This window comes from Balaenoptera borealis (assembly GCF_965194805.1).
Source record: "Balaenoptera borealis genome assembly, chromosome: 8".
Lineage (NCBI taxonomy): Eukaryota > Metazoa > Chordata > Mammalia > Artiodactyla > Balaenopteridae > Balaenoptera > Balaenoptera borealis.
The window spans coordinates 101337612-101354730 of NC_138865.1; the positions used below are offsets into that span (position 1 = coordinate 101337612).

Here is a 17119-nt window from a genome sequence, read left to right on the forward strand (position 1 = left end):
TTCATGACTTTAATTTTTAATTTACTATTTATTATACCACCTTTCTAATGTGAGATGAGTAGCTTTCCAACATTTTGCTATGAAAAATAACATTAAAATAAGTATCTTTCTGGAAAAGTGGCAGTCTTTTACTTTCTGTATGCTTAAGAGTTGAACAACTTCCACTTTTATATACATTTTTTTTTTTACCTTTTAACAGCATTTTTATGTCACATACAGACTTTTATGTATCAAGTAAAACACAAACTACCAAATGCTGTTTCCAAATCATCTTTGAGAACAATATTATGAATTATTTGAATATTTTATATCATTAGCTTTCAAAACTATGTTCTAGTAAAGCCAAGTGTGTGGAATACTGAGCATCCTAATTCTGCTTCAGACATGGCAGTTTATCTATTTTATACTGGGCTCCCCAATAAGATTTTATTTGGAAAAAAGGGTTGTACTGCTTTCAAATTTGAAAACTGGCTCACATTTCCACTTTGAGCCTTTAAATAGGCAATGATGATGTTGGGAGGTCATTCAAAAAAGACTCAGAATTAACACAGGGATTAGAGTTAGCAGAAAAGAACATTAAAGTAGTTATTATAACTGTATTGCGTGCACACACACACACAGAAAAAAGAAAGTTTAAGTAGAGACATGGAAGACCAACAGTGCTGTCCAACAGAATTTCCTGTGATAATGGAAATGTTCAACATCTACAGTATGCAATATGACAGTACTAACCACAAGTGGCTAGTGAGCACTCCAAATGTACCTAGTGCAGCTGAGGAACTGAATTTTTTATTTTTTAATTTATTTAAATTTAGCCACATTTAGCTAGCAGCTACCATACTGGACATCACAACTTTATAATGTCTAGGAAAAATCATCATAGTGAGGCTCTCAATGGAATAATGGTGCCTTTTCTTCTTGTATCAGGATGATTAAATCTTATCAAAACTAAGGCTGCATAACTGAAAGTAAACTTAACCTCACTAACTTTTTTACGGCCGCGCTGCGTGGCTTGTGGGATCTTAGTTCGCCGACCAGGGATCAAACCTAGGCCCTCAGCAGTGAAAGTGCAGAGTCCTAACCACTGGACCGTCAGGGAATTCCCAACCTCACTGACTTTACTTCATTACCCATCAATCATTCTATCAATCCTTTTTATTAAACAATTCTATATATATGCTTACTGCTGCTATATTGCTGTTATTGTTGCTACTGTTGTTGTTTCTCTTCCTTCACTCTTTCCTCCTTGGCACAGAAGATACCACAGTGGAGAAACATGAGAAGCCATGGTATATATTGTCCTAATCATTCTAGAGTTGTCAATATACTTTGCATTAGTACTTCACAGAGCATTGAGTACAAAAGTCTCTGCATAGCAGGCATGCAAAAAAATTCTTTTGACAATAAAAATCTGAGAAAAAGATTTATTTAATAAGTAACTCTATAGTTTCAATTTTTAATTAGGCAAAAATATTTAAGTAAAAAAAAATGAAAGTGGAGGCATACTTTCCACTGAGGACAACAGAAAAGTGAGGGGGAAAAAAAGAAATGTCTTCTTAATATGAAGAGATATTTCAGATACACAGAAGACATATTTTCTGTGTATCTGATACTAAACATTATGAGGCAGCAGAATTCTTATTATGGGATAGTTTTAAATGTTTCAGCAACAAACCCTCCGGAATGGTTACATTAACTAGTAGTAAAGGAAATAGCAGTAGTATGATGGAAAAATCAACAAATATTTTATTGAGGTGGGGGAGGTAAATATACTTCATGTAAAATTTAAACATGCCTGGATAATGTGAAGAAGACATTTCTAAAATTGAGATGGAAATGAATATACAACAAAATTCACAGATCTTAAGTGTTCATTCAGTTGGATGATTTTTGGGGAAATTTTTTAAGGGAAAATCCTTCCATGGTCATCTCTTTGCAAATTTATAAACTTCCACCCACAAGGTCAAGAAAAACTGTCTATACAAAAATGACTCCTATTAATACAACCACTCCTCAAATGCTGTACCTCAAAATAGGATCTAAATTTTTTAGCTATAATTTTAGCTTAAACCAAGGGACAAAGATACTTGATATTCACCTGACCCTCTGCCAAGTATGTCCATAAGCTGGAAAAGAAGTTATGTGCATGTTTTGGGATATCTTGCTATTCAAAGAGAAGAGAATGAAACAGTATTTTATCAGTTTCTGAGGGCTGTCTGAATAAAAAAACATCTGGTACATTTTATATATGCAAACAGGACCTTCAATTTTGACTTCAGCTTTGGTGTAGGACTCTGAATAAAAGAAAAATATTATTTTATCAAACACCAATGCAAAAAATGGACAAAAGTAACAAAATGGAAAGGGTATTGGGAAGAAATCAAGGCTATCTAAGAATAAACTAGGTCATTTGGGCTGGCTTTGGTTGCCAAGCAACTGGGATTTCTCACTGTTTCCCTTTGGAATAATCCAGTCTTTAAGAGTTTTATTAAATTGTTTATTTCGTCTTCAAGACTTTAACATATTTAGGAATAACATTAATGAGAAAACTGCATGACTTACATGAAGGAGAATTAAAAATTCTTCTGAAAGATAGGAAATAAAATATAACTTCCTCAAGAGGATCAGTTAGCAATACAGACATGTTAATTATCTACAAGTAAATCTATAAAATCAACCCAATTCTAACTGTGTCTTTTGGGGTTAGGAGTTATCAAAATAATTCTAATATATCCTGAGAAATAAATAAAACATATTATCCATTTAATATCTAAAAAGAGAGGGTAAAGAATAGGGCCTTGCCCTACAACATATTAAGCCTTAGGGACACGGAATTAGGAATGGAACAGAACAGAATCCAAAAGGTAGTCCAGATTAGACATGGACTGCATACCATGTGAGCCACACACACATGAAGGTAGATGGGGGTCACGCAAGCAGAATGTGTAGTTGTGTCTAACAAGTGTATATATGTGTGTTGTTAAGTATGCATAGTCTGTGTATGGAAAACTAGACCATGACAAAAGACAAGTTTCACAAGAGTGGATTTTTTTTTTTAAGATTTTTTTTGATGTGGATCATTTTTTAAAAAGTCTTCATTGAATTTGTTACAATAGTGCTTCTGTTTTATGTTTTTTGGCACGAGGCATGTGGGATCTCAGCTCCCCGACCAGGAATTGAACCCACACCCTTTGCATTAGAAGGCAAAGTCTTAACCACTGGACTGCCAGGGAAGTCCCATGAGTGGATAATATTGATAAATGGGTTGTTCAACTACAACAAAAGAGAAACTGGTCACTGGGAGTAAGAGAAAGACCAAAGTCTCACTCTCCACCCACAAAATATTCTTAACAAAACAGATTTAAACACTACAAATAAAAACCAAAACATGAAAGTATAAGAAAACATAGGTAAAAAAAATGTTTTTAATCTTGCTATACTGGGTTTTTATGAGTATGGCACCCATGTCAGAGACCATAATACAACTTCAGAGATTTGACTATTATATAAAAATATTTTTAAATTGCATTAGCAGACAAAATTCGAGACAGAAAGTATATAGAGTGGTGGCTGCCAGGGTCGGGGTAGGGGAAATGAGGAGTAAGTGTATAATAGGTATGGAGTTTCAGTTTGGGAAGACGAAAAAGTTCTGGAGATGGGTGGTGGTGATGGGTTGCACAATGAAAATGTACTTAATGCCACTGAGCCATACACTTAAAAATGGTTAAAGTGGTAAATTTTACGTTATATATATTTTACCACAATTGAAAAAATGGGGGAAAAACTGCATTAATAGAAATCACTATAAATACTTCACAAGTTATTAAATAAAAGAGAGCAAACAATAAGATACAATTTGTTAACTAGCATATTAACACAGATGGACAGGAAAACTGCTTGCTCATATATTATCAGTGGCACCCTAAATCAGCAAATAAGCTTTAGAGAAAGCAATCATGCAACATATATTGAAACATAAAACATGCATAGGCTTAGTCCCAGCAATTTTGTTGCCAGGAACATAAATAAGATAATGCTGCATGTGTGCCAAGATATGTAAGAATGCTGCTATAGTACTATTTGTAAGAGCATAACATAGCAAACAATCTCAATCTAACAACAAGAGACTGGATAGCACAGGACAGGGATATCAGCTCGGTGCTCTGTGACCACCTAGAGGGGTGGGATAGGGAGGGTGGGAGGGAGACGCAAGAGGGAGGGGATATGGGGATATGTGTATACATATATCTGATTCACTTTGTTATACAGCAGAAACTAACACAACATTGTAAAGCAATTATACTCCAATAAAGATGTTAAACTAAAAAAAGAAAAGAAACGGGATAAATTATGGCTGCCCTTTTGAAGACAGTATTATGCAGTCATTTAAAAATTATGAAGTAAAAAAAATAAAATAAAAAGTATGAAGTAATTCTGTATTTGTTGTCATGAAACAACATCCCTGACATATTGTAGAGAAAAAATAGTTTTCAGTAGTTTTCAAACTATTAGGATTCCATTGGTATAAAATTATATACATAGACAATAACCTGAATAGAGAAGGGGTACACAGTGAAATGTTAGCAAAATGTTAGTTAATTAGTTATATCTGGGTAACTGGATTGTTTTGTTTATTTTTTATTTTTCTGGATTGTTTGAATGTTTTACCATGAGCATGTATCCTATTTACAAGGCAATTTTTCATTAAAAAAAATTATACTATTTAAAAATAGCTAACATTTCATTTACTCTTAAGTTTAGATAGTTTATTATAGGCCATTAATATCTCTTGGATAAGTTAAGGATTGTGTGCAGGAAATGTCACTGTTTTTAAAAATGTGGAAAACTATAAATTCAGCAGCTTGCATTATAATGACTTTCAACACAGAGTCAAAGAGCTGAAGGAGTTCTTTTGCCTAGAGCAAGAGTATCACGGCCAAATTGCTCTCAACATAATTAAAAAAACCTCTTTCTTAAGATGTACTTGCTTTGTGGATAAATTTTTCCTACCCTGAAGTTACTTCAAATTACTATTTTAGCTACTTAAAAATCAACCTGGAGAGACACAGAAGTTTGAACATGAATTGTATCAAAATAAAAACTGGAAAATGAGGTAAGAAATGTTCATATTCTATATTCCACATTCATCTTGGAGAGTCAAAAATCATTTAATGAACATATCTATACAAATTCTTATTAACATCTTAAGTTCAGTTACTTAACATCACAATAGAAGCATCACTCAACTTCTCAATGCCTTTGTTACATATTCTGTAAAAAGAAAAGGACTGACTTCTGCAGTTCCTTTCAGATCTGAGATTTTTAAGAGAGACATAACAATGTATGTTTTTTTCCACTCATGAAAACAGTTTCAAGGGAAAACTAAATATCTGCCATTTCTAACACCATATCTTCAAACTTACTTCCAAATGGCAGTGCTTTCTTATTCTTAAGTCTTTGGGTAAGAATTTACATAAACAATCTTTACCAGTAGAGCATTCTAAGATGAAGAAAAACACATGATTATTCTTCCTCTGAAAAATAGAAAATTATATTTAAGTTATTATATCATGTGTTCTTATAACTATTTTTAGAAATGCCTTTAATACTTACAGCTTGATTAGGTAGATTGTCAGTCTTAAGTTCTCTGTGATTGGAATACTGAATAAAAACAGGCTGGCTTCGAAGGTGAGGAGTAACAGGAGTGTAATAATTCACCATAGTAACAGCAGCTTCCTCAGAAGCCATTTCTAAGAAAGCCTGCAATAAACACAAGAAAGTAAAGTGAAAGCTCATGTTTTTGAAAGGCAGCTAAGAACTACTTTGTCATTCCAGCTTGCTCTAAACTCGTGTATTCTCAAGAGAAATCACATTGCCCCCAAGGGGATGAAAAGACTTGTTTCAAAGTGTATTACTGACAGTAACTGAAAACATATTTGAAAAAAGTTGGGTTCAATAAACGATTTGGGATTGGGAAATTGCCAGTTGATTAAATGATTTTATGTGGTTTTTGGTTTTCTTCTTGTTTCTTCTAAAATCTAGAAATAATTAAAAAGGCAAAAATAAACGTGTGCATCACTACTATAAATAGATGCTTTCAGTTTCTTCCTAAAAAATTCTCAAACAGAGATGAGGCATAATGATTTGCTCTTCTTTACCTTTTTATAAAACAGCCATTTATGAATACAATTAGAGCATTCAGGTGCAAAGGCTCAATTGTACAAATTAGGGAAATGTGAGAACTTCCTACATTAAGTCAATATTGCTTTGGGTCATTCAAGTGACCTTTTCTGGATATTGGTAATCACTGTACTAATATTAGCTATTTGAAGACTAACACAAGAAGAACTGAGATGGAAAATGCTCCTTGGTATTTATGCCTTATTCTGTATAAAGCTTCTCCTAGCTGTCAGGACTCCAATTAACTTATGACAGGAATAGGAAACTTACAGACCTTTAAGGTGGCAGGTTTTATCACCCTATCTTAATGGTTAAGAAGATAAAATATAGACATCTACTAAGTATTCTGAGCCCTCAGAACTACCTATAAGAACATCTCAAATTTAAAATGCAGGAAGAACCCCTGATCCAAATCACTATCTTCGAGGAATGAAACAGACTTCGAGTCATTTATACTATCTAAAAGGTACAGATGTCCACGACACACTTTAAAGTTGCTATCCAATTGTATCAATAATACACTTTTTCTAATATTTCTAAGAGAAGCGGATAAAAATGATCAAGGTAACAAAAATAGCTATGGCAATATTTCCTAACTATCTGGTTTTTAATCATCTTTTCAACAAAGAATTTGTAAACTGTATTCTAATAATATTCATTATATGGGGAGAGTCTCTTCCTGCAAACTCCTTTCTAAATGTTTCTAAACTCCTGCAATGTCTAACATCAGTCACACAAAGGAAAAGCTGAACAATGTCTTTGGAATATGATTCTTATCACAGGAATTTTTTCCTAAATGTATATACAACCTAAAAATTCAAACAATTCATATGTAAAAATAAATTTTCCCACATGGAGTCCAGTAAAAGAATTATTTATGTTTTCCCAAAGCATCCAAAGGGATCAATTTTCATAATGTAGGGTGGAGAGAAAACCGAAAGTCACTACCCACAGAAAGGCTGGTGAAAATAACCCCTACTCTGTCCTCAACACTCCACCTACAAGAACCATGGGAAAGATTATGCTTACAAGTACTACTAGTGACTCACATCAGAATCTCCTGCTGAAGTAATTACTAACAAGATATTTTCTAAACAGGATTTATGATCAAAAGACAAGCAATTAACATAACAGTCAATTAGCACTACAGATAAATATAAACCTAGAACCAACTGCAGAAACAAAGGAAAGTGTGACATTGCCTGCTGCCTCTCAGAGCTATTTGACATAAAACATAGGATACACTACACGAAACACGATAATGTACATAACACATGGCAGTTAGACATTTCACAGCCATTAGACACGGTCATGTTGGCCCTTTCAAACCGTGCAAACCATACTATTCTCAATAGTGGCATCTGTGATAAAAAGATCCAAGTGCATGCACTATCTCCAAAAGATGTAAGAAAAATGTGTAAACACAAGGGCTGAATACTAAGACATATTATTTAACTTCTCCAGTTCTTAATAACCTCATCTGCATTAAACAGGGATGTTAAATAGTTTATTAAAGATAGAGGAGTCTGAATCAGACATCATTATCCAATCTCTGATGGTAATCAATCCAATCTCTTCTGATAATCACAGGATATTTTCATAAACCATTTTGTAATTAAGAATATAAAATATGTTTGTTAACAAGTCAATGAATAAGAGATAATCCTGTTTCCTATATTAACATTTTTGTTTGTTGCTTCCTGTCATTAAAAAGTTCTATTTTAAAAACTATTTAAATAGAATGAAATTTAGGGGAAAAAAAAAATGTTCAAGAAAATAAAAATCTTTTTTTTTTTTTGGCCACACCTTGCGGCTTGTGAGATCTTAGTTCCCCCACCAGGGATTGAACCGGCACCCCTGGCAGTGAAAGTATGGAGTCCTTACCACTGGACTGCCAGGTAATTCCCCTAAAAATCATTTTATCACTAACACCCAGAGATAATAACTGTGGGTCAATCTTTAAAACTTACATACCTGGCTTTTTCCTTTCAACATCAAAAGATTAGTTACTTTGCCAAATGGTAGACCTAATGATATGACCTCTGCTTCGGTGACATCACTTGGAATTTTGCGAAGATGGAGAACACGGGAAGGCGAACAGGGAGGTCTATCTCCTTTAAATTTCTTGTTGTCATTCCCATTAGCTAAAAAATATAAGATTTTTAAAAAAATTACTGAAACTAATTTGGGTTGACATATTACATTAACCATATCATCACATTTGACATTTGATATTCCAAGAGTTTCAGGTTTTGAAATTCAGGAACTACAGGGCTGATGGGAGAAGAGTAGAAGACAGTGGAAAACAAAACCATCCACCTTTCAATGAATGGGTTGATTTTTCACTGCAGGTATTATATTTTTTTTAAATTGAACTCTGATTTTTAACTTCAAGGAAAAGTGCTGGGTAAATGAATTACATATTTAGAGGTATCAAAACCTCTAAATAGTCAACTATTTGTTGTGAATAGAGAACAATATTTATAATATCTTTAATGTATTTTTAAAGGTATTTTTCTAATTTGTCCTATTACTAATTAAACAAATAAGAATAATAACTTTTAGGAAAGACAGTAATAAAAATGTTATATTTATCACACCCTACGAGGATTTGGATTTGAGACGCATGTTTATGAAAATAAGTTTATTTCTTAGGCATCATGTAATTTTTACCAATCTATTTTTTAAAGTGCTTTTAGAACCTAAACTGTGGTTTCCTAGGATAATCTTATTCCTTATGATACAGGCAGTTCTTAATATAAGCATCATCACCTTTCTAGAAATGCAAATTTTTAGCCCCACCTCAGACCTACTGAATCAGAAACATCCCAGCAACTGTGTTTTAACAAGCTCTCCAGATGATTCTGAAGCAACCTAAAGTTTGAGAACCACTGCTGTAAAATTAAGAAATCCATTATGCCAGTTTACAGCCAAATTTTATTTAAAGCCTATGTTTTAACAGTGACAATAACTAGAACTGACAAGCCTGTAACGAGTACTCAAATTTATGTACATAAGATTCAGAAATGTTTTTCTCCCAGAAATAACACCAAGTAAGACTGAATGCAAATTATCTGAAAGCCAAAAGTTTCATTACAGTGTTGTTTTTTTAATACTAAAATACTTAGCAGTATTAGGAGGAAAATATAATCTTTCCAAACACCTAAGATTATCATTTTTCTAAACACTAGTGGAACTTTACAAACAGGTGTGTGATCCTAAATAAACAAATTTCATGAGGACCACATAAAAATTATATGGCAGTATTGTGTACCCATAGCTGTGGCACAGAACTCAACTTGCTTGCAGGTAAATAGGTTGACTTAATACCAAAACCAGCACTTGCTCCCAAATTCTCTATGTTCATGAATGCAGGCAACATCCTACCTGGACCCAAATACCATCAATTCCTAGAGGTCCTTACAGGTCTGTGCCTGTATATAACAAATGCCTAGGAGAGTGCGGAAAATAATCAGCAAATATTTGTTGGAAATTAATCTGGGAGGCAAGAGGTTCCTTCTCCTTTCTCATTAATCATCATGAAATACTGATTTTTCCCTCCAAAATGACTGACTCCATTTTCATCTCCACTCTCAATGTCACCTCACCTATGATCTTGGCCCCTTCTACTCTCCCTTCCTCTAGTTTCACCCCTCCCCCACTTCCACTCAGATCCAACATCATATCAATCTAAACAGATGTATCATGTCTTTATCCTGCTCTAAAAACCCTGACAGGATTCCAGCTACCTAAAATGTCCATTAGTTTCTAGTTTTCACGCTGCTTTCATTTACACTGCTTCACTGGAGTTGACAAAAATATACTAAGTTAAATATTATTAATTTTAACAGATGAAGAGACAGGTTCAGAGATTAAATAATTTTTGTACACAGCTAGCAAGTGATAAAAGCATTATTCAAACTTAAGTTTAAAGGTAATTTTCTTAACCACAAAAATCTCAAAGTGTCTTACCATTCGTAGAAAAAAGTAAGCAACCTGACAGTGACAATAAATTTTCAGAGTATGTGCAGGTTTATGAGGATTATAATGATAATACTGTCACTAGATTAAATGCCAAATATCACCTCCTGGACAGGAGTGAAAGCCAAGCATGAAGTGCCTTTCTGCACCCTCCCTCCCTGTAAGCCTAGATGGCTAGACAACAATACCACCACCTTGTGCGTTCTTAAGCAGCACAAAGTGTTAAAGACTAGAAAAACATACTAAAGGCCAAAGGCTTTTGTAAGTTTACCCAGAATATTCCAAAATGAATGAATGAACATTAAGAAGGTTGTTTCTTTAACTGAGGTGTTCATAATCTCCATAAAACTATGTGTGAGAAAAAATGAATACCTACACAAGCTATTTGAGCTTGCACTGAACTATCAAATAAAGACCTATGGCGACAAATTTTTATCAAGAATTATGCAAATATATCACCATTTTAGGTTGTTAATTGTTCTGCATTATAAAAGTGCCTACGCTACGTTCAGAGTATGGGCTATGAAATCAGACATCTTGTTCTGACATAACTGAGCCTGAGATTCTTCTCGGATAAAATGAGTATAATAACAGTATTTGGAAAATGTAGTATGAGTATTTAGAAAATTAAATATGATAACATTTAAATGCTAGGTGCAATGCCTAGTACAAAGTGATCAATAATCTATGTCTTCATTTTCTTAGGAGGGCTTATTTTACCTGGAAAGTATGTTCTTTCTACTTTTTTGGTGCTAAAATAATGATTGTGGACAACAGTGGATTTTTTTCTCTTGATGTTCTTACTTTGCAAAATTGACATTGCTCAAAATTAATTGAAAATTTTATTATTCTGCGTAATCTAAAAGCCTAAGAACTACTCATCTAGATGACCCAAAAAAGGTTATATCTAAAGACTTGATAAATATAACAATCTAAAAATGAAAAATGCATATAAGCAATTATATGGAATTATAATTTAATAAAAGAGGAAACAAGAAAATTGCAATGCACTGAATACATAACTTTGACAAATTATTCCCTGTACAAAAGGATACATCACAGACTTTCCCAAAATTGTATTATGAAAATAAGCATTCAAAATACTTAGCTTGCATAAATCTTGTATTTTTTTAATATAATGAAAAGTCCTGAATGCCTACTACATATTAATTATGTTCCAAAGGGATAAGTGGAAGAGGCTTTTTAAAAATTCATATATTCCCATCTCAAAACTGAAGGGATCTACCAAGAAAACTATCCTAGAAATATGGATCTTTTTAAAAATTCAACTTTATTAGGGTATTCTTTAGGTATAGTAAAATCCACCTGCATTTTAAATGCAGAGTATGACAACCTTTGACAAATAACCCATATGACCACAAAAAACCATTGAACCTGGACTTTTTCATTATCAATTTGATTTTTAAAACAAGTACAGGGCTATTTAGGTTTTCTATTTCTTTTGCACCTGTGTTTTTCAAGGAATTGGTCCACTTCATCTAAACTGTCAAACTTATTGGCTTAAAATTGTTCACAATATTCACTTGATATCTATCTTAGCCTGCTCAGGACACCATAACAAAATACGATAGACAGAGTGGCTTAAACAATACAAATTTACTTTTTCACAGTTCTGGAGACTAGAAGTCCAAAATCAAGGGTCAGCATGGTCACTTTCTAGTGAGGATTCTTCCTGGCTTATAGACAGCCACCTTTTCACATGGTCCTCACATGGCAGGGGTGGAGGGAAAAAGCAAGCTCTTTGGCATCTCTTCTTATAAAGACATTAATCCCAGTGAGGGCCCCACTCCAAAGGCCCCATCTCCAAATATCATCACACTGGGGGTTAGGGCTTAAACATATGAATTTTGGGGGTACACAAACATTCAGTCCATAACAATATCTTTTTAATGTCTACAGGATAGTTCTTGATATTGGTAATTTCTGTCTTTTTTTTAATAAACCTACCTAGAGGTTTATTAATTTTATTGATCTATTAAAAAAACAGCTATTGGTTTCATTAATCCTCATTTTCTGTCATTAACTTTTGTTTTCATATTTAATATTTTCTTTTCTATTTACTTGGGGTTTAATTTGCTCTTCTTATGCTACACTTAGAAGCTTAGATCATTCATTGTAGACTTTTTTCTAATAAAATATTTAAAGCTGTAAATTTCCTTCTAAGAACAGCTCTAGCTGAACCCTGCAAACTTTAGTAAATTGTGTTTTCATATTAATTCACTTCAAAATATCTTCTAATTTCCCTTGTGACTTCTTATGTGATCCATGGATTAAGTGTTACTTTCTTTTTCCAAGCAACTGGAGATTTTTTTCTCACATATTTGAGGATCATTTCTTAAAACTGCTAATACAATTCTAATGCATAATTTTAATGCATTCATATTTACTGAGACTCAAGGACCCAGCATACAGTTTTTACCTTGCTGACCATTTCATGTGAACTTGAAAAGAATATGTATGCTGATGGTGTGCGGGAGACCGTTCCATATGTCAACGAGGTCAAGCTGGTTGATAGTGTTGAAAACTTCTATATTAGGTGATCTACAAACTTCTTCTAAAGGGTCACATAAATATTTTAGACTTTGTGGGCCATACAGGCTCTGAACCAACTATTCATCTCTGCAGTTGTAACATGAAAGCAGCCGTAGATGACATCTTGCAGAAAAACCTGAACGAACTTTTTGGCCAAGCCAATAAATAAGTACGACTGTGTTCAAATAAAGTTTTATATATAGACAGTGAAATTTAATTTCATATAAGTTTCATGTATCAGAAAATTTTCATGTATCAGAAAATATTCTTTGTGCTTTTCACCATTTAAAATGTAAAAATCAGGACTTCCCTGGTGGTCCAGAGGCTAAGACTCTGCGCTCCCAATGTAGGGGGCCTGGGTTTGATCCCTGGTCAGGGAACTAGATCCCACATGCTGCAACTAAGAGTTCGCGTGCTGCAACTAAAGATCCCGTGTGCTGCAACAAAGATCCTGCATGCCGCAACAAAGACCAGGCAGAGCGAAATACATACATACATAAATAAATGTTTTTTTTAAACAAAAATGTAAAAATCAATCTTAGCTCATGGGCAATACAAAAATGGGCAATGGAATGGATCTGGCCCACAGGGCAGAGTTTGCTAATGCCTGCTCTGGATCCTTATTGATTTTTATCTACTACACTATCAATTACTGAGAGAGGAGTGTTGAAATCTCCAGCTGTAATTGTGGATTTGTCTATTTCTCTGTTTAGTTCTATTAGTTTTACTTTATGTATTCTGAAGCTCTGTAATTAGGTGAATATATATATTTAGGATACATATATTTATCAAGAAATATAAATAAATGGAATACAAAGTAATAAATGACAAATAAAATGGAATATAAAAAATAATCTAAAGAAAGCCAGGAAACAAAGGAAAAACAGAACAAAATATACGGGACAAATAGGAAATAAATAGCAAGATGGAAGACTTAGGGGGGTGCGGATACAATCCCCGGCTGGGGAACTAAGATCCTGCATACCTCATGGCCAAAAAAAAAAAAAAAGACTTAAACCCAACTACATCAATAATTATATTAAGTGAAAGTGGCATAAAGATTCCAATTGAAAGGCAGAGATTATGGTCTGGATAAAAGCAAAACAATTATAAGGTGTGAATAAGAAACCCATTTAAAATATAAAATCCAGGTTAAAAGTAAAAGGATGAAAAAACATAAATATGTAAACCCTAATCACAAGAAAGCTGGAGTGGCTGTACTAATATCAGACAAAGTAGACTTCAGGAAAAGGAATATCATCAGGGATAAAGAGAGAGATTTCATAATGATAAAGGGATCAATTTATCAAGAAAACATAATATGTCACACATAAAACATGCACATAAATGGCAGATAATCTCTGCTTTTTAATTATAATCTTTACTTTTTTTGTTTACTTTTTTTTAAGCGACTGCTCTGGGGTTAAATTGACAATTCATATCTTTAACTTACCCCAGTCTACCTTAAAATAATATTATAACACCTAGGTATTATGTAAGAACTTTTCAAAGTATATGTCTATTTCCCTTATCATATCCTTTGTGTTACTATCATATATTATACTTTTCACATATGCTATAACTCCCCAAATATATTAATATTATCTTGCTTTAAATAGTCAATTACCTTTTTTTCTTTTTGTATCTTATTTTATTCACTTATTGTGTCTTATGGAACTTTCCATAGAGAGCATTCTATACTTTTTTTTCAAATAATTTTTTACTGTGGTATAATACACATAACATAAAATTCGCTATCTTAACTATTTTTAAACGTAGAATTCAGTGGTGTTAAACACATTCATAATGTGTAACTATCACCACCATCTAACTCCATAGCACTTTTCACCTTGTAAAACAGAAACTCTATACCCATTAAAAAGTAGTTCCCTATTCCTCCCTTCTTCCAGCCCCTAGCAACCACCATTCTATTCTGTCTCTAAGATTCTGACTACTCTAAGTATTCTTTCTTATTTCCTTTCGTGCATATCATATAGCTATTTTCTTTGTGGTTACCATGGGGATTACATTTAACATCCTAAAGTTATAACACTTTAATTTGAATTTAGACCAGCTTAACTTCAATAACATACAAAAACTCTGCTCCTTTACAGCTCTGTCCCCACCCCTTTCCGTTATTATCACAAAATTACATCTTTATACAACGTGTGCCCAGAAACACAAACTAACAATTCTTTTAATGCATGAGTCTCCTAAATTATTTAGAAAACAAAATGTGGAGCTACAAACCAAGTCACTTGGTAGCTTTTAGATTAATAATTTTTAAAAAATGTATTAGCCCCTTAAATCTGCAGAAAACAAAAAGTAGATAACGAACCATTGTTAGAATAATATTGGCTTTTATAAGGGCCTTCACTGAGATCTTTATTTCTTCATATGGCTTTGAGCTACTGTCTGGTGTCCTTTCATTTCACCCTAAAGGACTCCTTTGAATATTTCTTGCAGGGCAGATCTAGTGGTAATAAAATCCTTCAGTTTTTGCTCATCTGGGAATTTCTCTCTCACTTTTGAAAGAAAAATTTACCAAACATAGGATACTTGGTTGACAGTTTTATTCTTTTAGCACTTTGAATATATTGGCCCACTGACTTCTGTCCAAAGTTCCCAAAGAGAAATCGGGTCATATTCTTATTGAGGATCCCCTGTATGTGATAAGTTGATTCTCTCTTGATACTTTCAGGATTCTCTCTTTGTCTGACTTCTCAAAGTTTGATTATAAAGCTGTCTCAGTGTGGGTCTCATTGAATTCATCTTACTTGGAGTTCATTAAGCTTCTTGGATGTTTATATTCACGTTTTTCATCAAATTTGGGAATGTGGTAACTCTGGAAATCAGATTCTTCCCCTTTCTAAGGGTTTTCTCATTTGTGTTATTGTTTTTATTGTTTCTGATTGTTTTAGACTGTGTTTACGCCAAGAATCAGCTTGAGGTGTAAATTTAAGTTCTTCTCAGGTGTCTTCTGAGCCTTTTCCTGGGCATGCACTATCAAATTCTAATTTTCCCTGTAGATGCAGCTGTTTTTTAATGTCCTAGTCTTCAATATTTGGCTCCCAAAAGGGGAAAAAAGGGAAAATGAAGGGGAGGAGGGTGTGGAAAGCACCAGCCCTTTATATGCTCTGGAAGTCACATATATTGGGAGTGGGGCGTGCTGGCTTGCAACAATAGGGGGAGATGCAAGAACAATGGCTGCCTACCTCTTTGTCTGTACCTGCATGATCAGAAGAAGCAATCAGCAATCAGAGCACAGACCCCTTGAAGTTGAAGGACAAGGTCCTTTTTGCCTACCCTGGCTCCTATTTGTAAGCTGCTCTGGAACCACACAGTTGCCTGCCATGTGACTGAGGGTGAGGGATGGGTAGCTGCTACTGCGCTAAGAGCTAAAATTGACCAAAATTAACCACAATTTACCTTCCAAGTCTTCCCCTGGAACTTGCAAGCCTTCAAAAGACTCCAGAGTTCTAAATTAGCTATAGACAGATTCTGCCAGTACAATTGTTGTCTAGGTAGAAAGACAGACTCCTGGTGCTTCTTACTCTACCATCTTCCCAGAATCCCTCAATTATCTTTTAAATTAACCAAAAAAATGAGAAAGAAAAGTCACATATCCACATATTTACCACTTTGTGTAGACCCAAGTTTCCACCTGGTATCATTTTCCTCAAGTCTGAGGAATTTCCTTTTCCATTTCATAAAATGTAAGTCTGTTACTAACAAATGCTCTCAGCTCTTGTGTGCCTCAAAGAAGGCTTTATTTTAACTTTATTTTTGAAAAATATTTTAACTGGATATAGAATTTCAGTTTCATTGTATTTATCTTCAGTACTTTAAAGATGTTGCTCCATTGTCTTCTGGTTTGCACAGTTTCAGGCAAGCACTCTCTCATTACTCTTTATCTTTGTTTCTCTGAATAAATGTGACTTTTTTCCTCTGGCTACTTTTAAGATTTGTTCTGCATTCCTGGTTTTCAGCAATTTGATTATGAGGAGATTTGGTGTGGTTTTCACTGTGTTTATTCTGCCTGTGGTTCACCGAACTTCTTGGATATGTGGCTTTACAGTTTCCACCATATCTGGAGTATTTTCAGTCATTATTTCTTCAGATATATTTGTTTCCCCACCCCCAACTTTTTTTCTGGAACTTCAATTATACATATGTTTAGACCACTTAATTTTGTTCTACAGGTTATTAAGGCTCTGTTCATTTCTTTTTCAGTCTTTATTTATTTATTTTTTTTGGTCTATGTGCTTTAGTTTCTATTGCTGTCTTTAAATTCACTGATCATTTCTTTTACAGAATATTAGTGCTGTTACAGCCATGCCATTTTTTTTTTTAGATATTATAATTTTATCTCTAGAAGTTCTATTTGATTTTTAGCTTTCATTTT

The 17119-nt window shown here is 33.7% G+C and overlaps 1 protein-coding gene across 7 annotated transcripts in view; it reads right to left on the reverse strand.

Moving 5' to 3' along the window:
- The window catches only part of PTBP3 (polypyrimidine tract binding protein 3), a 95468-nt gene that overhangs the window by 40107 nt on the left and 38242 nt on the right, over nt 1-17119 (reverse strand). For 5 of the 7 annotated variants that reach the window (XM_082404010.1, XM_082404009.1, XM_082404008.1 and 2 more), the window contains 2 exons: nt 8155-8324; nt 5614-5760 (listed from right to left, as the gene is read on the reverse strand). In XM_082404010.1, coding sequence (XP_082260136.1) covers nt 5614-5760; nt 8155-8324 — 317 coding nt within the window. The remainder of the gene's footprint in view (nt 1-5613; nt 5761-8154; nt 8325-17119) is intronic. The other 2 variants (XM_082404013.1, XM_082404012.1) reach the window with 1 other exon arrangement.